Source organism: Crinia signifera, chromosome 8, assembly GCF_055691185.1.
Source record: "Crinia signifera chromosome 8, ASM5569118v1, whole genome shotgun sequence".
In the NCBI taxonomy this organism is placed as follows: Eukaryota; Metazoa; Chordata; class Amphibia; order Anura; family Myobatrachidae; genus Crinia; species Crinia signifera.
The window spans coordinates 147,346,043-147,361,886 of record NC_139224.1 but is presented as its reverse complement, the minus strand read 5'-3'; the positions used below and the strand labels follow the sequence as shown (position 1 = coordinate 147,361,886).

Genomic DNA, 15,844 nt, shown 5'->3' with positions numbered 1-15,844 from the left:
AGCTGTGTGGGGTAATACGATGTGTGCAAGGTAATTAGATGTGCACAGGGCACTGAGTGACTGTGTCTGGGTGGGTATGACTGCAGGAGAGCTGTGTGCAGGGTAATTGGATGTGTACAGGGCACTGAGTGACTGTGTCTGGGTGGGTATGACTGCAGGAGAGCTGTGTGGGGTAATACGATGTGTGCAGGGTAATTAGATGTGCACAGGGCACTGAGTGACTGTGTCTGGGTGGGTATGACTGCAGGAGAGCTGTGTGGAGTAATAAGATGTGTGCAAGGTAATTAGATGTGCACAGGGCACTGAGTGACTGTGTCTGGGTGGGTATGACTGCAGGAGAGCTGTGTGGGGTAATACGATGTGTGCAGGGTAATTAGATGTGTGCAGGGCACTGAGTGACTGTATCTGGGTGGGTATGACTGCAGGAGAGCTGTGTGCAGGGTAATTAGATGTGTGCAGGGCACTGAGTGACTGTCTGGGTGGGTATGACTGCAGGAGAGCTGTGTGGGGTAATACGATGTGTGCAAGGTAATTAGATGTGCACAGGGCACTGAGTGACTGTGTCTGGGTGGGTATGACTGCAGGAGAGCTGTGTGCAGGGTAATTGGATGTGTACAGGGCACTGAGTGACTGTGTCTGGGTGGGTATGACTGCAGGAGAGCTGTGTGGGGTAATACGATGTGTGCAGGGTAATTAGATGTGCACAGGGCACTGAGTGACTGTGTCTGGGTGGGTATGACTGCAGGAGAGCTGTGTGCAGGGTAATTAGATGTGCACAGGGCACTGAGTGACTGTGTCTGGGTGGGTCTGGCTGCAGGAGAGCTGTGTGCAGGGTAATTAGATGTGTACAGGGCACTGAGTGACTGTGTCTGGGTGGGTATGACTGCAGGAGAGCTGTGTGGAGTAATAAGATGTGTGCAAGGTAATTAGATGTGCACAGGGCACTGAGTGACCGTATCTGGGTGGGTCTGGCTGCAGGAGAGCTGTGTGGCTGCCCCCTCTAGTGGGAGGAGAACACTGACAAGGAGTTTAGGATGGGACTCTGAGTAACTTCTCTTCCCAGCTGTTACATACTAGTGTGATACTGACATGCAGAGCAGCAGCCGTCTCCATGCACCTCTCAGTATAGCTGCACCCAGCACACCCTATTCCTCAGCAGCAGCACCCCATCACCCTGGGAACCCCCCTACACCACTCCCCAGCGAGGGGCAAGGAGCATGGAGGAGCCTTCCCATGTGAGAGTGCACGGGGCATTCCTGCAGACTGCTGCATGAGATAAAGTTCTCTGCACTTGTTAATGTGGAGAGAAGTCCCGTAAGCAGCGTGTCACTCACTGGGGGAAGATGAGGACCTGGGCAGGGGCTCTCCTCCTAGCATGGTGCACGGTGTGGCTGCAGGAAGTGCTGGGCAGGAGGCTCCCCATGGACACTGGGCAATGTGGGCTGCCCAAATCGGTGAGTTCTATTCTCATGTGTATTCTACACTTGTGCTTTTCTCAATAGATTGCAAGCTCTTCTGTTCAGCTGCATTGCAGCTGTGTGAAAATGATGTACATATATCTGTGTGTGCATGTATGAGTGTGTGTGTATATACTATATATATACTGTATATAGTGTGTGTATATTTATTTATATATACATATTTGCAGAAATGTGTGTGTGTATGTGTAAATATATATATATATATATACATATATAGCATAGTGTGTGTGTGTGTATATATATACAGTATATATATATATATATATAGTGTGTATATATACATTTATACACTTTCCGCATCCTAATAACTAAATGTTCTCTTGTACAAGATGAGTTTCTGTCATTTTCCTAAAAAAAAAAAAAAACCCTTTACCAGTATAGCTATGACTACTGTACTTTATTGTCATAAATGGGATAAAGTCAGTGTTGAGGTGATTGGTGATAATGAGCCAACTCTTGGACCTCATCAATCTGCTTTGTAGTGGGGGGCAGGGTGTACTCAAAAGCTTTGATTCAAATCCTATTTATCAGGATCCGCAGTGAGAGGATTCAATCCATTATTTGCGCACCCCATGGTGTCTCTGAACTAGGAATGACCGGCAGAGAGATTCTGTACGTGGGGAGTGAGGATGTCACCAAGTGTCACCTAGCTTGCCCCCACAATAAATACAAAAATAACAGTTGTTATCAGCACTCATCCTCAGCACACATCTGAGTTTAATGGTATATATGTTAACAATGACATATGTGTGTGTGTGTGTTTGTATGTATGACAGCATATGGGTGTATACAATGTTTCCCTATTCCTAAAATGTCCATGTAACATCGATTTAACAAACGACTGTACATGATTCTTTTCCAGCAAGCGGAGTTGAACTCTTTCTTATGGACCATTAAGAGGAATCCACCTGCCTATCTCTTTGGAACCATACATGTGCCTTACACCAGAGTCTGGGATTTCATTCCCCAGAACTCCAAAAAAGCATTTCAGGAGAGCAGTAATGTGTATTTTGAGCTGGACCTCACAGATCCATACACAATCTCTGCACTGGCCAGCTGTCAAATGCTACCCCAGGGAGAGAATCTCCAGGATGTACTGCCCAGGGACCTGTACCGGAGACTCAAGAGACACCTGGAGTATGTTAAGTTAATGATGCCTCACTGGATGACTCCAGACCAGAGGGGCAAGGGTCTCTATGCCGATTACCTTTTCAACGCCATCGCTGGGAACTGGGAGAGGAAGAGGCCGGTGTGGGTGATGCTCATGGTGAATTCTCTGACAGAGTCTGACATTCGCTCTAGAGGTGTCCCAGTTCTGGATTTATACTTGGCACAAGAAGCTGATAGGATGCGTAAGAAAACTGGAGCTGTGGAGAGGGTAGAGGAGCAATGCCACCCGCTCAACAGGTTGAACCTGTCCCAGGTAGGATCCTGATTTGCTATAATAAATGTTACAATGAGCCTGTCATTTACAGTGGAGGGCGTTATTGTGTGGGCTGAACCAATATAGCGAGAATGAGGTCGAATAGCTAACCTCGCTGAGGCACGAGGCACCGAGTACCTCAATAGTCCATAACGACTCGCCTGCTCAAATATTAGCCCATTACAAAAAAATGTCTTCCGCCATGGTGTAAAGGTGATACATACCCAATAAGCCTTCTCATTAAATCCCTGAAGATGTGTTACTAGTGTCATGAGTATGTAGAACGGAGCCTTGAGGTGGAACAAGGAATTAGCGTCTTATTAATACTGTAAAATCCAGCTCAACAAAGTTTTGGCAATTTTAAGTGTCCGTTTAAGCACAATCACAAAGAAACATTGAAAATAGAACAACGCCCAGCCCTGAACTTATCATGTGTGACACAATACATACATTTCTCTGAAGTCTGGCTTTTATCACGACACAATGAATGGGAATTCTCATTAACAGACATCTTGTTTCATTGATACCTTTTCAGAGAAGGAAATAAATTAGTATCGCGTTCCCCTTCTTCGTGGTTATCAAATCAGTGGCTATTCACCATCCTCTTGTCAGTGACTGTGGTGATACTGTCACATAGTGTAGAGTTAATAGTGCATTGTATCACATTTAGCCTTATAGAAACTGTGTTTGTTTGTTTGGGTATTGTTTATAAAGATATGATTGGTTTGTAAACAATCCCTGCTTCTTATGAAAGTACAAGTTTATGATGATGATTTTGGTCTTTGGCCAGTTGACTGCAGTTGAGCTACAGTATGCAGATGGAGACATTAAATAAAATTCTCAGCTTAATTGTGATATCACTATGTTGTTATTAATGGTGGTATACTGTAGGATTATAATATAATAATGCACTTTGCTTATTTATGTGCTTAATTGCTTAGAAATGCCACACAATTGCACTACAAGTCTCACTAAGAAATGTTTATTGTCTACCATTGAGTGTTAACAATAGTAATATAGTAACCATTACAAACTATACATGGCCGACAAAAGCTTTGGGCTTGGTCTCCCGTATCACCTTCTTTAAAACGAATAATTAATTATCATTCTCATTAAATTTCTAAACAATATTTAAACTCATGACGTTGTTAAGTGCAAATCAAACACCAGCAATGGATCAAGACCCAATTCGCAATAATAACTTGTGGTTTGTACTAGAAACGGTAAATTTATTGAAGGTTAATTGTTATCAATTTCCATCGATTTCAGATCAGATAAAATCCTAAACGCACACATTTACTCATGTTTAACAATTAATATAAGAAATCCTTCTCTCTGTTTAGAAATGTATGTTTTAACCCCGAAAGCCCACTGTTGATTAAGAGTAATTTTAATTGATCTGAAATGATGGAACTGGATTAAAAACAAACTGTAATTAATATCCCCCTAAAGGGAAGAGCCCTGCACGCATGATATATAATTAGCAATTTATTTGGCTGAAAGTTTGGTATTGTGTCTTACATGGATTCCCTTGAAGGGGGGTGAGTCACACTAAAAGTTTTAGTACCTATCAGCAAGTTTTGAAAATCAGGGTGCGGATCCTGAAATCATTATGCAGAGCATTAAAACAAAGTGCAGAGTATTGTAACAGGATACAGGGTCCTTGGACAAACTGTGTTAACTACAGGTGATAGGTTTAGTCTCTATACTGGAGATACAAGTCATTAATTCAGTTGTACTGCCTGGTTGGTGATTACCTTGTTATGGAGTATACACATTATGCATTTCAGCGTAATCTTATTATTTATATAATATGGAAATAATTTTTTCAAGTCTTACAAATTGCACTGTACAAAGAAACGGTGTCGCCACAAAGATCTATATTTTATAGATTCATTCATCACTTGTTTTTTTTTTTTTTGCTTTTTTTAACTAGGTCAATGACCAATGTATCCCCTGTCCCTTGTATAAAATATATTACATCGCCACTCTAATCATCAGCGCTCCCAGTATTGTAGCCTCTGCATGATGCACCCATCAGATCTCACTAACAATACTGCAACTAGTTCACACATTGGCTGTCGCCAGGAGACACATGGCAAACACAGCAAAGTACTGTACACAATATAGTTCATAAATCAGTTGCCTGGGAAACAATATTGTCCTGTAGATATACATTATAGATAGTATCAGTTCCTATGAGCAGAGAACTTATATGATCAATATTTATTTGGAGCAACAACTCATTTGGTGGGAGCTGTACCAAAGCTTGGGGAGAGATAACGTTTGGAAATATAAAGTACAAGCCAATCCGCTTCTCACTGCCATGTTGCAGGATGTTTTTAAAAAATGACAGAAGCTGATTGATACTTTTTCCTCTCTCCACGTTCTCTCACATCAAGCTTTGATACGTTTCTCCCTTGAGGATCTGAGACCCCAGTCTCCAATGCCCATTAAAGTGGAGCCGTTGCCTAACGTTGTCAGTTGTCTAGGTACCAGATGTATCAATCTTCAAAAAGTGCTAAAATGGAGAGTGATAAACAGCCAGCCAATCCGATCCTACCTGCCATGTTAAAGGCTGGGTTTGAAAAATGACAGGTAGGAGCCGATTGGCTGTTTTTTTTTATCACGCTCCACTTTATCACTTTTTGAAGCTTGATACATCTGGCCCAGTGTGCCTAATCAAACAGTCAACTGATTTATGGCAAGATGTACTAAGCTTTAAAAAGTAATAAACGATCAACCAATCAGCTCCCAACTGCCATTGTTTAAACCAAGTCTGTAACATGGCATTTTGGGGGCTTATTGGCTGCTGCGTTATCACCTTCCACGTTAAATTTTCAAAATTTACAAAATTGTTACCTCCACTGTTTGTACTCCATGAGTAGACTTGCTTAGTCCGTCCTGGCTATGGGACTAACCATAATTATTCCATGTTATGTAGTCCTGCCAAATAAAATGATCTTGCGTATCATCTACCAAGCAATGAATGGATTAATTTTTATCTCCAACCATTGATAAATAACACCCACAATGCCCAATAAATAGACTTAGCGCACATAGGAGTTTGTTGTTACTGCAGAAATGATTTCGAGATCCTTAGTATTAATATGGGCCTACTGTATAGCTGAGGTTCCACTAAAAGCCTTGTCTAACCCCATGGTAGATTTTGTGTATGTGTGTGTATGTGTGTTGTGTCTATGTGTAGCTTGAGCACTGTTTTTTCATGGTTAACGCATCGCACAAAATCAGAGGTTGTTGGGAGTTGAAAAATTAGCGCAGTTTGATCCAGAAATAATATTTAATGGAAGGTGTGAAAATTACACCGAGAAATAAGCAACGTCTCAAAAGAGTTTGCAGTTGTGGTTCAACATTTACATCTGAGTGGGAGTTGGATCGACAATTTTCTGCTAAGGTCAAAAACTCTGTCACAGCCAAAGAATAACACGACTGGCAGAAAACCAATGTTATTTGAAACCGCCTGTCTGGATGCTGGTAATAGCGATCAGAGAGATATTACTTACCAGGCATCCACACGCCAATTATAATAATGGCTGTGCTGTCATAACTGCTTGGAATTGCCCATTTGGTTCTCCGTGACTTTGATTGGCAGGTCAAGTTCACCAGTCTGTGTATATATAATATTGCTGGGAGCATTCCTATCTAACAATCTTCGCTCCGCGCAAGAAACCAAAATGGAACGTATCGTATTAACTGTTCTGCGTGATACAAATAAATGTTGTTATTGCGTTCAGCCAAATTAGCTCTAACCGACTAAAGGGATAATATTCTATAGCAATGCTGTTTGTGCTGTTTTGGCCAATGAGGTAAATGCACAGGGTGGCGCTATTCAGTGGCAAAATAACAGCAGTTTTATTTTTTCTTACTTTTTTTTACTTACAATTTTCTTTTCCACCACTTGAATAAAAAAAAAAAACAACAACATATTTTCCAATACAGTTAAGGGTACTTGTGTATTATCTGGGCGCCCGATTTTTCATTGTAAAGACCCTATTTTTAATTGTATAGTCACCCATGGGTAATTTCATACCCCCACTATCCAACTACGCACGGAGTTGATTTTATATAGTGTGGCGAGCGGACGCGGATTACTTTACATGTATTCTGCGTCCCCTCGCGGGGCTCGCTGCGCTCGCCACACTATATAAGATCAACTCCGTGCGTAGTTGGATAGTGGGGGTATGAAATCACCCATGGGTGACTATACAATTAAAAATCTGGTCTTTACAATGAAAAATCGCATCGCATGAATTGTATTTAACTATATTGCATGCGATGCGATGCAATGCGGTGTAGTACAATGAAAAAATCGGGCGCCCAGATATTACACAAGTACCCAGTTAAGGGTGGTGTCAGAACACAATGCATGATCAAAATAATCAGAAATCATCAACAACAATCATTCATATCATATACACTAATAATTTAATGTTCATGCTAGTTAGCATTATAACATTATAGTTGCAAATAGTGCAATTCAGGCTAATGACTGATTTTGACTATGCTATTTCTATACTATTTTGTCTATGCAATTTTGGATAACTGCACTTGTGATTTTGACTATCTTGCTATTTGGCTCTAGGACAAATACATTCTACAGGCGACATAGTCAAAATAGACTTGCCTGCAGTTTATTTTCCCTTGTGACACCGACGTCGCAGGCTTGCACATCGGTATTACAAGCCTCCTAGACACTCTGCGACTCCTACTTCTATCCTATTTTGACTATATACTCAAAATTGTAGCTAAAATTGCACTGTGTATACACACCATAATGGTGTGTACACAACGTGCGATTCTGGCTCATGGCCAATTTTGACTATACAATTTTGACTAGCTTCACTTACAATTTTGACTATTTGCTATTTGTCCTATGACCATATACACTGTACACCTAGACATACAGTAGTCAAAATTGTCTTGCCTTAACAGTCTGTTGGTGGGTACACACGGTTTGATGTGGAATTCAATTCAAATTTGATTCGATATGCCATTCGATTTCGATTCGATTTGTGCTATATAGTCTTGCCTATTAGACGTGAATATGCATCGGGATCGCATCTGCAATGAATGCGGAAAAACTATTCGATCGATTTCTATCCGATTTTGCTTCTATAAGAAAAATCAAATAGAAAAATAGTGCATATCTCCCGTGTGTACCCTCTATAAATCTACTCGCGATACCAACCTTGCCAGGCCGCACATCAGTATGGCATTCGGGGTAACACTGTCCAATTTTGGGTAACACACTATACATTTTTGACTAGTCAAGATGGTAAGTTAAAATCGCACAGTGTGTATGGGTCTTTAAGGTGCCCATACGCTAGTCCGATTTGGGACGAATTCACTCAAGACCGACCGATCGGATGTGTTTGACGTCCCCCTTGGGTCCGATGTACGGTCCCCTGAGCATCGGACCTGAGCCTGAGATCGCCCCCATCGACTTCCGACTCGGCCCCCCTCCCGGCCAAAGGGCCGCCCGGAATGGCCCTGGCGGCTTAGGGTGGTTCGGATGGCCATACACTGCTGCAGTACATCGCAGTAATGTATGGCCACTTTAAGAGGTTTGCATTTTATGTAGAAATTGTTTACTTTGTTTCAACATATCTGTATAAGTACTGTACCTAAATATAAATAAACAGTACTTTCCATAGAGGATCAGTAAGTTAATGCCACAGAAAACTGATTCGGGGGTGTCAGAATTCCCTTAATTCTGTTGATTTACATAATAACATTTGAAGCTCTAAATATACTGTACCACTTCTAACTAATTGGTACTTTGTGTATACAATGTCTGGAAACCATAGACATATAATCAGCCCCCCCCCCCCATCCGTACCTTGGCTCATTGTGACAAATGCCGGATTGTAATGGAAACCACTGTTGTCTCACCAGCCAGATCTGTAATCCAAAAGCCTGGCGCCCAGTGCATGTGAAAGGTGAACGTCGCTACACAGTGGAAGGATTTGCAAATCACAAAAAGGATCACATTTAAACATTCCTAACTTATAAAGTGGCAAGTGTGAGTTTCCTTTGGGTGATCTATTCATTTCATTCAATCATTTCTGACATTTTCATGCAAGCACAGGTTCTTCAGGATCAGTAGACAGTGAGTGAAAGCAGAGTTCACCTCCAGTCAGTTGTCTATCCATCGGTTCTAGTGTTCCATCTAGCAACTGTAGTGGGCAGGGCGCTGCTGCACGGGGGGCAGCGTAAGGGGGGCGTACTGGGCCCACCGACATCACTGTTGTGGGCCAACGTCACAAAAAGGGGCAGGCCTGGCCACTGTCTCTAAAGGGGGCGGGCTCGACCCCTCCGAAGTCTGTGCACTGCCGGGGAAGTGCCGGTCATCACCATCTACGGCGGCGCTGGGCTTCCCCGTGCACACCGGCGGCGTCGGAGGCAGGCTCTTTTAGCAGGGTGCTGCTAGAAGGGCAGGGCACATTTTGCCCTTTAAAAATTGGGCAGGGCACAGCGCCCCACTAAAACAGCCTAGCGGGAACACTAGGTTCTTTATACTTCTTTGCTGAATCTCGAGTACAGGTCCTGCATGCGCAGTACCTCACTGGTTCATTGGGAATACTAGGAGGGGTGCCAGATGACGCTCCAACAGTCGGGATTCCGACAGTCACTAGTCCGACATTGGAATCCCGACTGTTAAATGCCCGGCAGTTGGGATCCCGACTGAGAGGAACTAAAATATCTCATGGGGGTCCACGACCCCCATAGGGGGAGAATAGAACCTGTGTCGATCGCAGTGAACCACGAGCCTGCAGTGTGGTGAACTTATCGAGCCCGCAATTGGCTTCATTGTGCTGCCCCCCCCGTCGGAGTACCAGTGGTTCGGATTCCGATGTTGGACTAATGACCGTTGGCCCGACATACCACACCCTCTAGGAGATGTGACATCATTGCCGCATACCTTTTCTTCTTCGTATTCCTGTTCAGGGTGCGTGGCCTACAGTATAGCCAAAATCGCACCTTATGGGAACCCCCTCATACCCCTGTATAGGTCTTATGTCCTCATGCCCCTTTCTGTACCCCTCCTCTCTACTCGACTCAGAGTTCCCTCATTAATGAGAAGGGTGGTTTGTATCATTAGACCTTGTGCCATTGAGAATCACGTCATCATAACTCCCAACTTTTAGAATTATGGAAACAGGACCTCTGTGCTTGCTCCCTAAAAGAGGTGTTTTCTATGAAAAGAAGACGTGGCTTCGAGCCACAGCGCACCGTGCCCTGTTTGCCATCACTATGAGGGCGTGGCCAGCGCTCTGTGAGCTGATGGTATGCCCCAAGACCCTCTCTCTCTGCTGTGAATAGAAACTGTGCGCAGGGGGATCTCCCAAATGCTGCCCCCACCCCCCACCTTGGGACGCTGCTACTCACAGGTGGGACTGTCCTACTAAATTCGGGACACTTGGGAGCTATGCATTATCTATGTAGTGAGCTGGATGCCGGAGGGTCCCCTATACTTCTAGAAGTCAGAATGTGTGAGTCTCCTGGTATTCCTGGCAGAGTAGGCATTCATGTGTTTTATACGGCACAGGAGAAATGATTGCCCACTGCCTTTCTGGTCCATTTTCATGAATAGATTATGAGAAGGAAACTAAATGGCAGGAAATTAAAGTGTAAGTTTGTTGTTTAAACATTTGGCAGAAAGCTACACTATACAGGAATTGAAGGTGTATTTGTATTCTACACTTTAGTATGTACGACTGCACCCAATTCAGCTGTAGTAACTCTTCTAGTCCCCAATGACCTACAGTAAAATAATTTCCGGTTACATTGTATTCAGTCCTTCTGGCTGCACATTATAGAGGACCATCTTTATCAAATATTGGGGCAGATTTATTAAGGCATAAAAAGAGTTAAACGCGAGGGCGATAAAGACTTTTAGGACAATAGGACTATATTGTCAGAAGTGTATCTTATACTCCTTTCACTACCCGGGAATACCGTCCCTGGATCATGCAGGGACATTCCCGGGTTGGCCCTTTTCACACCAGCCTAGACCCTGCATTTTCTGTTGAGAGCGGGCAGAGCTTGTTTGGCGGGCAACAGGTGGCGGGGAGGAGACGGGCACCTCCGTGTCTCCAGAGCGATAGAGAGCGACGGAGAGTGGCGGGTTCACAACTAGGACCGGGAAGCTGGGTTAATACCTTTGATTGATGTCCCGGGATTTTGGTCCAGGAACCTTTCACACCAGTGCTAGTCCTGGAAATTTAGGCTGGTGTGAAAGGGGTATGACATACATGATACGAAGATTACCACTGTACAATTGCCCAGTGAGGAACACCAACATTTACTGGGTCGTTTGGCAATGAAGGGACCTATTTCTCAATGACCCATATTTGGCATAAAGTCCCTATTGTGAGGACAGACACATCTTCCAATCTGAATTCCTTTGGTGAATAGCGCACATCCCTATTGCCAACAATCCATAGGGTTTTCCACCCTTTGATAAATGAGCCTCTAAGCACCTTACAGTATGTCAGTATTGTACACTCGGGTATGCCAACATCTTGTCAGGATACAACAGTTAAGTCATAGTAACTGATGGACATAATGGTGCTATTCTCTTCTCATCTCCAATTCACTAATAACACCCCAGGACATCTCAGAACTGATTATATCACTGATAGGATTAGCAGGGTGTTAATTGTGTGTTGATAAAGGGACAGGAGGTTCTTCTCTTAGGCCGCTGAACAATGGCTTTTATTGATAAACGGCTTAACTCCTTCAGATCCAGGGGGTGATGTATCAAACCTTTGAAATAGCTCAAGTGTAGAGAGATAAAGTACCATTCAATCAGTTTTTGTCATTTTTCTAGCACATCTTGTAACATGGCAGTTAGAAGCTGATTGGTTGGTTGGTCATTTATCTCTCTTCCCTTTCTCTCTCTTGTGGGGTGGGATGTAATGAATTCGGAGTTCAGCAGGCCAAATGCGACTTATCGAGCAGCGTTAATTTGAGGGGCCTGCAAAATTTGGGACTTTATACAGCGGGGAAGGGGGAGCTGGGGCTTCGGCTGTGATGGGGGAGACTTGCCCTTGTTCTAGGGGGTCCGGGAGGAGGACCCAATTTGCGGAACCCTCCCGGCCATTCCGTGAGGGTAGGCAAGTATAGATCACTGGCAGTACTTGGTGAGGAGGATGTAGCCTTTTATATATAGTGACGACAATAGCGTGCTTATAAACATTGGGATCAATAATCCCTGCATTGGCAGCAAAATGCTAACTTGACCCATAATATGCAATCTGTGGGTACCCGCTACAGAAACATGGTTTTATTTCATCACACATTGCTATTGGAACATGTGTGCTGTAACCCCTGGTAACCAGCAGGCATTAGCCAGCCTTTGCTTAGCTGCAGGACACTGGGAAATGGTGATATTTGGTTGATAGGTCACAGAAAATCCTTCCTTTATGTAAATCCCCAGTTTGTGTCATCACCGTCTTCTATTGTAATGCAGAATGGAATATGCTGCGCTATATAATATACTGTTAATAAATGAAATAAACCCCATCTAATCGTTGTCTAGGAATGACCATGAATCAACCCCTTCCTGCTGTGAAAATAGAAATTCCACAGAGAGGACATCACAGATGTTATGTTTAATTACTCTACCTATGGAATTCATTACAGCTGGCGATATTTTCTTAACTCCTTCATTGCTAATGTGTCTAAAAGTCAACACCCTTATTATACCATATTGAACTTTATTAGGTCACTTTACATTTCTGTAATCACTTGGATAGATTTAATAACGAGAGTGAGATGTTTCAAAGCGTGGAAAGAGATAATGTGGAGAGAGGTAAAGTACCAACCAATTCACTTCCTGACATTTTCAAACACAGCCTGTAACATGACAGTTAGGAGCTGATTGGCTGGTACTCAGTAAATCACTGCAATATCTGCTGTCTGTAGTTTACTGCCAGATAATACTTTCATTGCAAGCAGGGTGGTCCATCTCCTTAATAGAATAAAAAATCATAAATATACAACATAAAATGCAATATACTTTATAAAGCCGAAGTGATGATGTCACTGTGCCCATTTATAAATGATTACATTACAACAATTTTCAGGTTTTGTTCATGTAGATCATGGGTATTCAACTTGCAGTCCTCCGATAGCCGTGGAAATACATATCCCAAAATGCCTAGCCACAGTCTGCTGTTAGGGTATGCTAAAATTATAGCAAGGCATGCTGGAATGTGTAGTTCCATACAGCTGCATATTGAATAACCCTGATTTAGACTATTACATACAGTACCTCCCAACTTTTCATCCCTTGAAAGATGCAGTAAAAAAGGGCAGGAAAAAAAATTTGGGGCGTGGCCTAGCGGGTAGGGGTATGGCCTGTACTTGCGGTGCTGTTGTGAGGCCACGCCCCATTTCCTCCGCTGTGGGGGCTTGCCCAGCAGCTCCCAACTGTCCCCCTGCCGCAGGACACTACTGGCCCCAGGAGGGATGCGGGAACATCCCCAAAAAACAGGACGTTCCCGCGATAAGCGGGACATTTGGGAGGTATGCTATTGACATATTATAAGTTTAAATGAACAGTTATGTTCTGTTTTGCAACATTTTCAAATGCATGACATGGCAATAATTATATAGGCTTTGCTACTGAAGTTGCAGGCGTAATACATGCAGATGCGTCACTCGGTGTGGTGACGCCTGGTACGCACTCTGCATTGTCATCCCAAGCTGTGCTGGAGATGGATGTGCCTGCCCTGAAAGTGGGTGTGACCTAATGGGATCCCTCGCGGGATCCTGTTTTCGTCACTCCAGAGGCATATCCAGCACCCCAGAGACCGATCAGTGTTCTGTGTGGGCACTTTGATGTCACTTCTTTTGATACTTCTAGGTGTATAACACTCTCTCCCCTATGTAGTTTCTAGTTTAGGTTAATTGTTAATTGTGCAGAATCACCAGGTTAATTGTGGGAATCAGTGCTTCCCATCTGGGCAGCATGGATGGTGTAATGGTTAGCATTACTGCCTCACAGCACTGAGGTTATGGGTTTGATTCCCACCATGGCCCTAACTGTGCGGAGTTTGTATATTCTCCACGTACTTCCGTGGGTTTCCTCCGGGTACTCCTGTTCCTCCCACAATCCCAAAATATACTGGTAGGTTAATTGGTTTCCAACAAAATTACAATACACTGGGGGCAGGGAATGATGTGTATGTTCACCTATACTCTGTAAAGCACTGAGGAATATGTGTGCGCTATATAAATAACTGGTAATAATAAATGAATACATTTTGTTGGCTCTTATGTCTTGCCTAGGAAGTTACTCTGGAGAGACAGTAGGTGGCACTGTTCTTGAGTTGGGACTGTGTACTCTCCTGTAAAAACTTCACATTAATCCAGCACCTACTGTATTTTATGTTACCAAGTTTTACTTTTTCATCGTAACGATTATCTCCCAATATTCCCTACAAGTTTATTCTGGAATGTATATGCAGACTGTGTAACATCTGTAGGCATTATAAACCAGAATGTGCTCATAGCTGACTCTCTTCATTTTCAGAAATTATGTTACCAGCCAGAGATGCAATTGTCTTAAGCCCCGTACAAATGGGGCGACAGGTGCCCCGCGCAGAGCGAGCTGCCTTAGCACAGATCGCTCAGCACACAACGCTGTACACACGCGATGTGCGCTGAGCGATCTGTGCGGAGCAGTGTTTTGCCTATGCTGATGTAAGCAGGATAGACCGATCATGGACTGTCTATCTCTGCAGGCTATGGTGATGCGCAGGACTGCACATCGCCATCGCTAAACGGCGTACACACACAGAGCGAAGCTTTACATTGTATACACACTAGATGATATTTAAAACGAACTTTGCAGATAATCACTACTGTATTTGTTACTTAAAATCATCTAGTGTTTACTCACACCTTCGCTAGCTCGTTAACAGTCAACTATACACCATGGCAAGCACCGTGGCTGAGGCGTAGTAAGGATTAGATTTTAGTTTAAGCTCTTAGACCAGGTGTGGGGAACCTTTGGGTCCCAGTCTTTGTTGAACTGCACATCCCAGCATGCCCTGGACAGTTTTATCATGGCAAAATAGCAAAACTGTAGCAGGGCATGCTGGGATGTGTAGTTCAAATAGAGTTGGGAGCCAACCTGGCTTAGACCATTGCAATTACAGTACACAGTAAGCCCGCGACTAGCCCTGGGGGTGCACCATCCCAAGGTGCAAGAAGCTCCCATTAAGTGCATCATCAGGGTACTGAATGAATCGCCTCAGGCTCTGAAACTGGGCGCTAAAAGATGTCAGTAAGTCAAACTTCTATTTGAATTCCCTTCATAGCATATCCCGAGTTTTGAGGTATTCGCCCAAAGCACCAGAAGAGGAGACAACACTCCTGCATCCTGCCCGCTTCACTAAATGGTGTGATAATCACTGGCAATCACAGGTCCATTAGAATGGGGTGTGGCTAAATGGCTAATGGATTCACATAATTTGGCTAAGCTTTCTAAGCTCACAACCTCCCACTTTATGGGAAGGCTCCTGTCTCTTCCTCTTGGCAGCTACTCTCTGGTCCATTGCGATGTTTGAGGGCTCAGATCCGCACATACAGTAAATGTGGTAGAAGAAGCTGGTACACTGGGCATGTGCAGCAGCTCTGCTCTGTCCCTTACACTGCATGAGGTGGTGGCAGCTCTATTGATCATATTATATGACAGTGCTATTGTTGTCATAATTTAAGACACTTGCCAAGAGGGGGGGAGGGGGGGGGTTCCGGGCAACCAGAAACCCCCCCCCCCCCCCCCCAGCATTTGCCTATGGGTTTGATGTTGATTAGGAAATACCATCATACAGATAGCAAATAATATTATGAGACAACTTATGCCGCAGGCTGCAAACCCATGCAGATTTTGTGCTGTTGAGCAAGT

The 15,844-nt window shown here is 43.7% G+C and overlaps 1 protein-coding gene across 2 annotated transcripts in view; it reads left to right on the top strand.

Moving 5' to 3' along the window:
- The first annotated feature begins 1,034 nt into the window (after positions 1 to 1,034).
- The window catches only part of TRABD2B (TraB domain containing 2B), a 245,516-nt gene continuing 230,706 nt past the window's right edge, over positions 1,035 to 15,844 (top strand). For both annotated transcript variants that reach the window (XM_083157356.1, XM_083157355.1), the window contains exons 1-2: positions 1,035 to 1,454; positions 2,344 to 2,904. In XM_083157356.1, the coding sequence (XP_083013482.1) occupies positions 1,344 to 1,454; positions 2,344 to 2,904 (672 nt within the window). In that variant the 5' untranslated portion in view covers positions 1,035 to 1,343. The remainder of the gene's footprint in view (positions 1,455 to 2,343; positions 2,905 to 15,844) is intronic.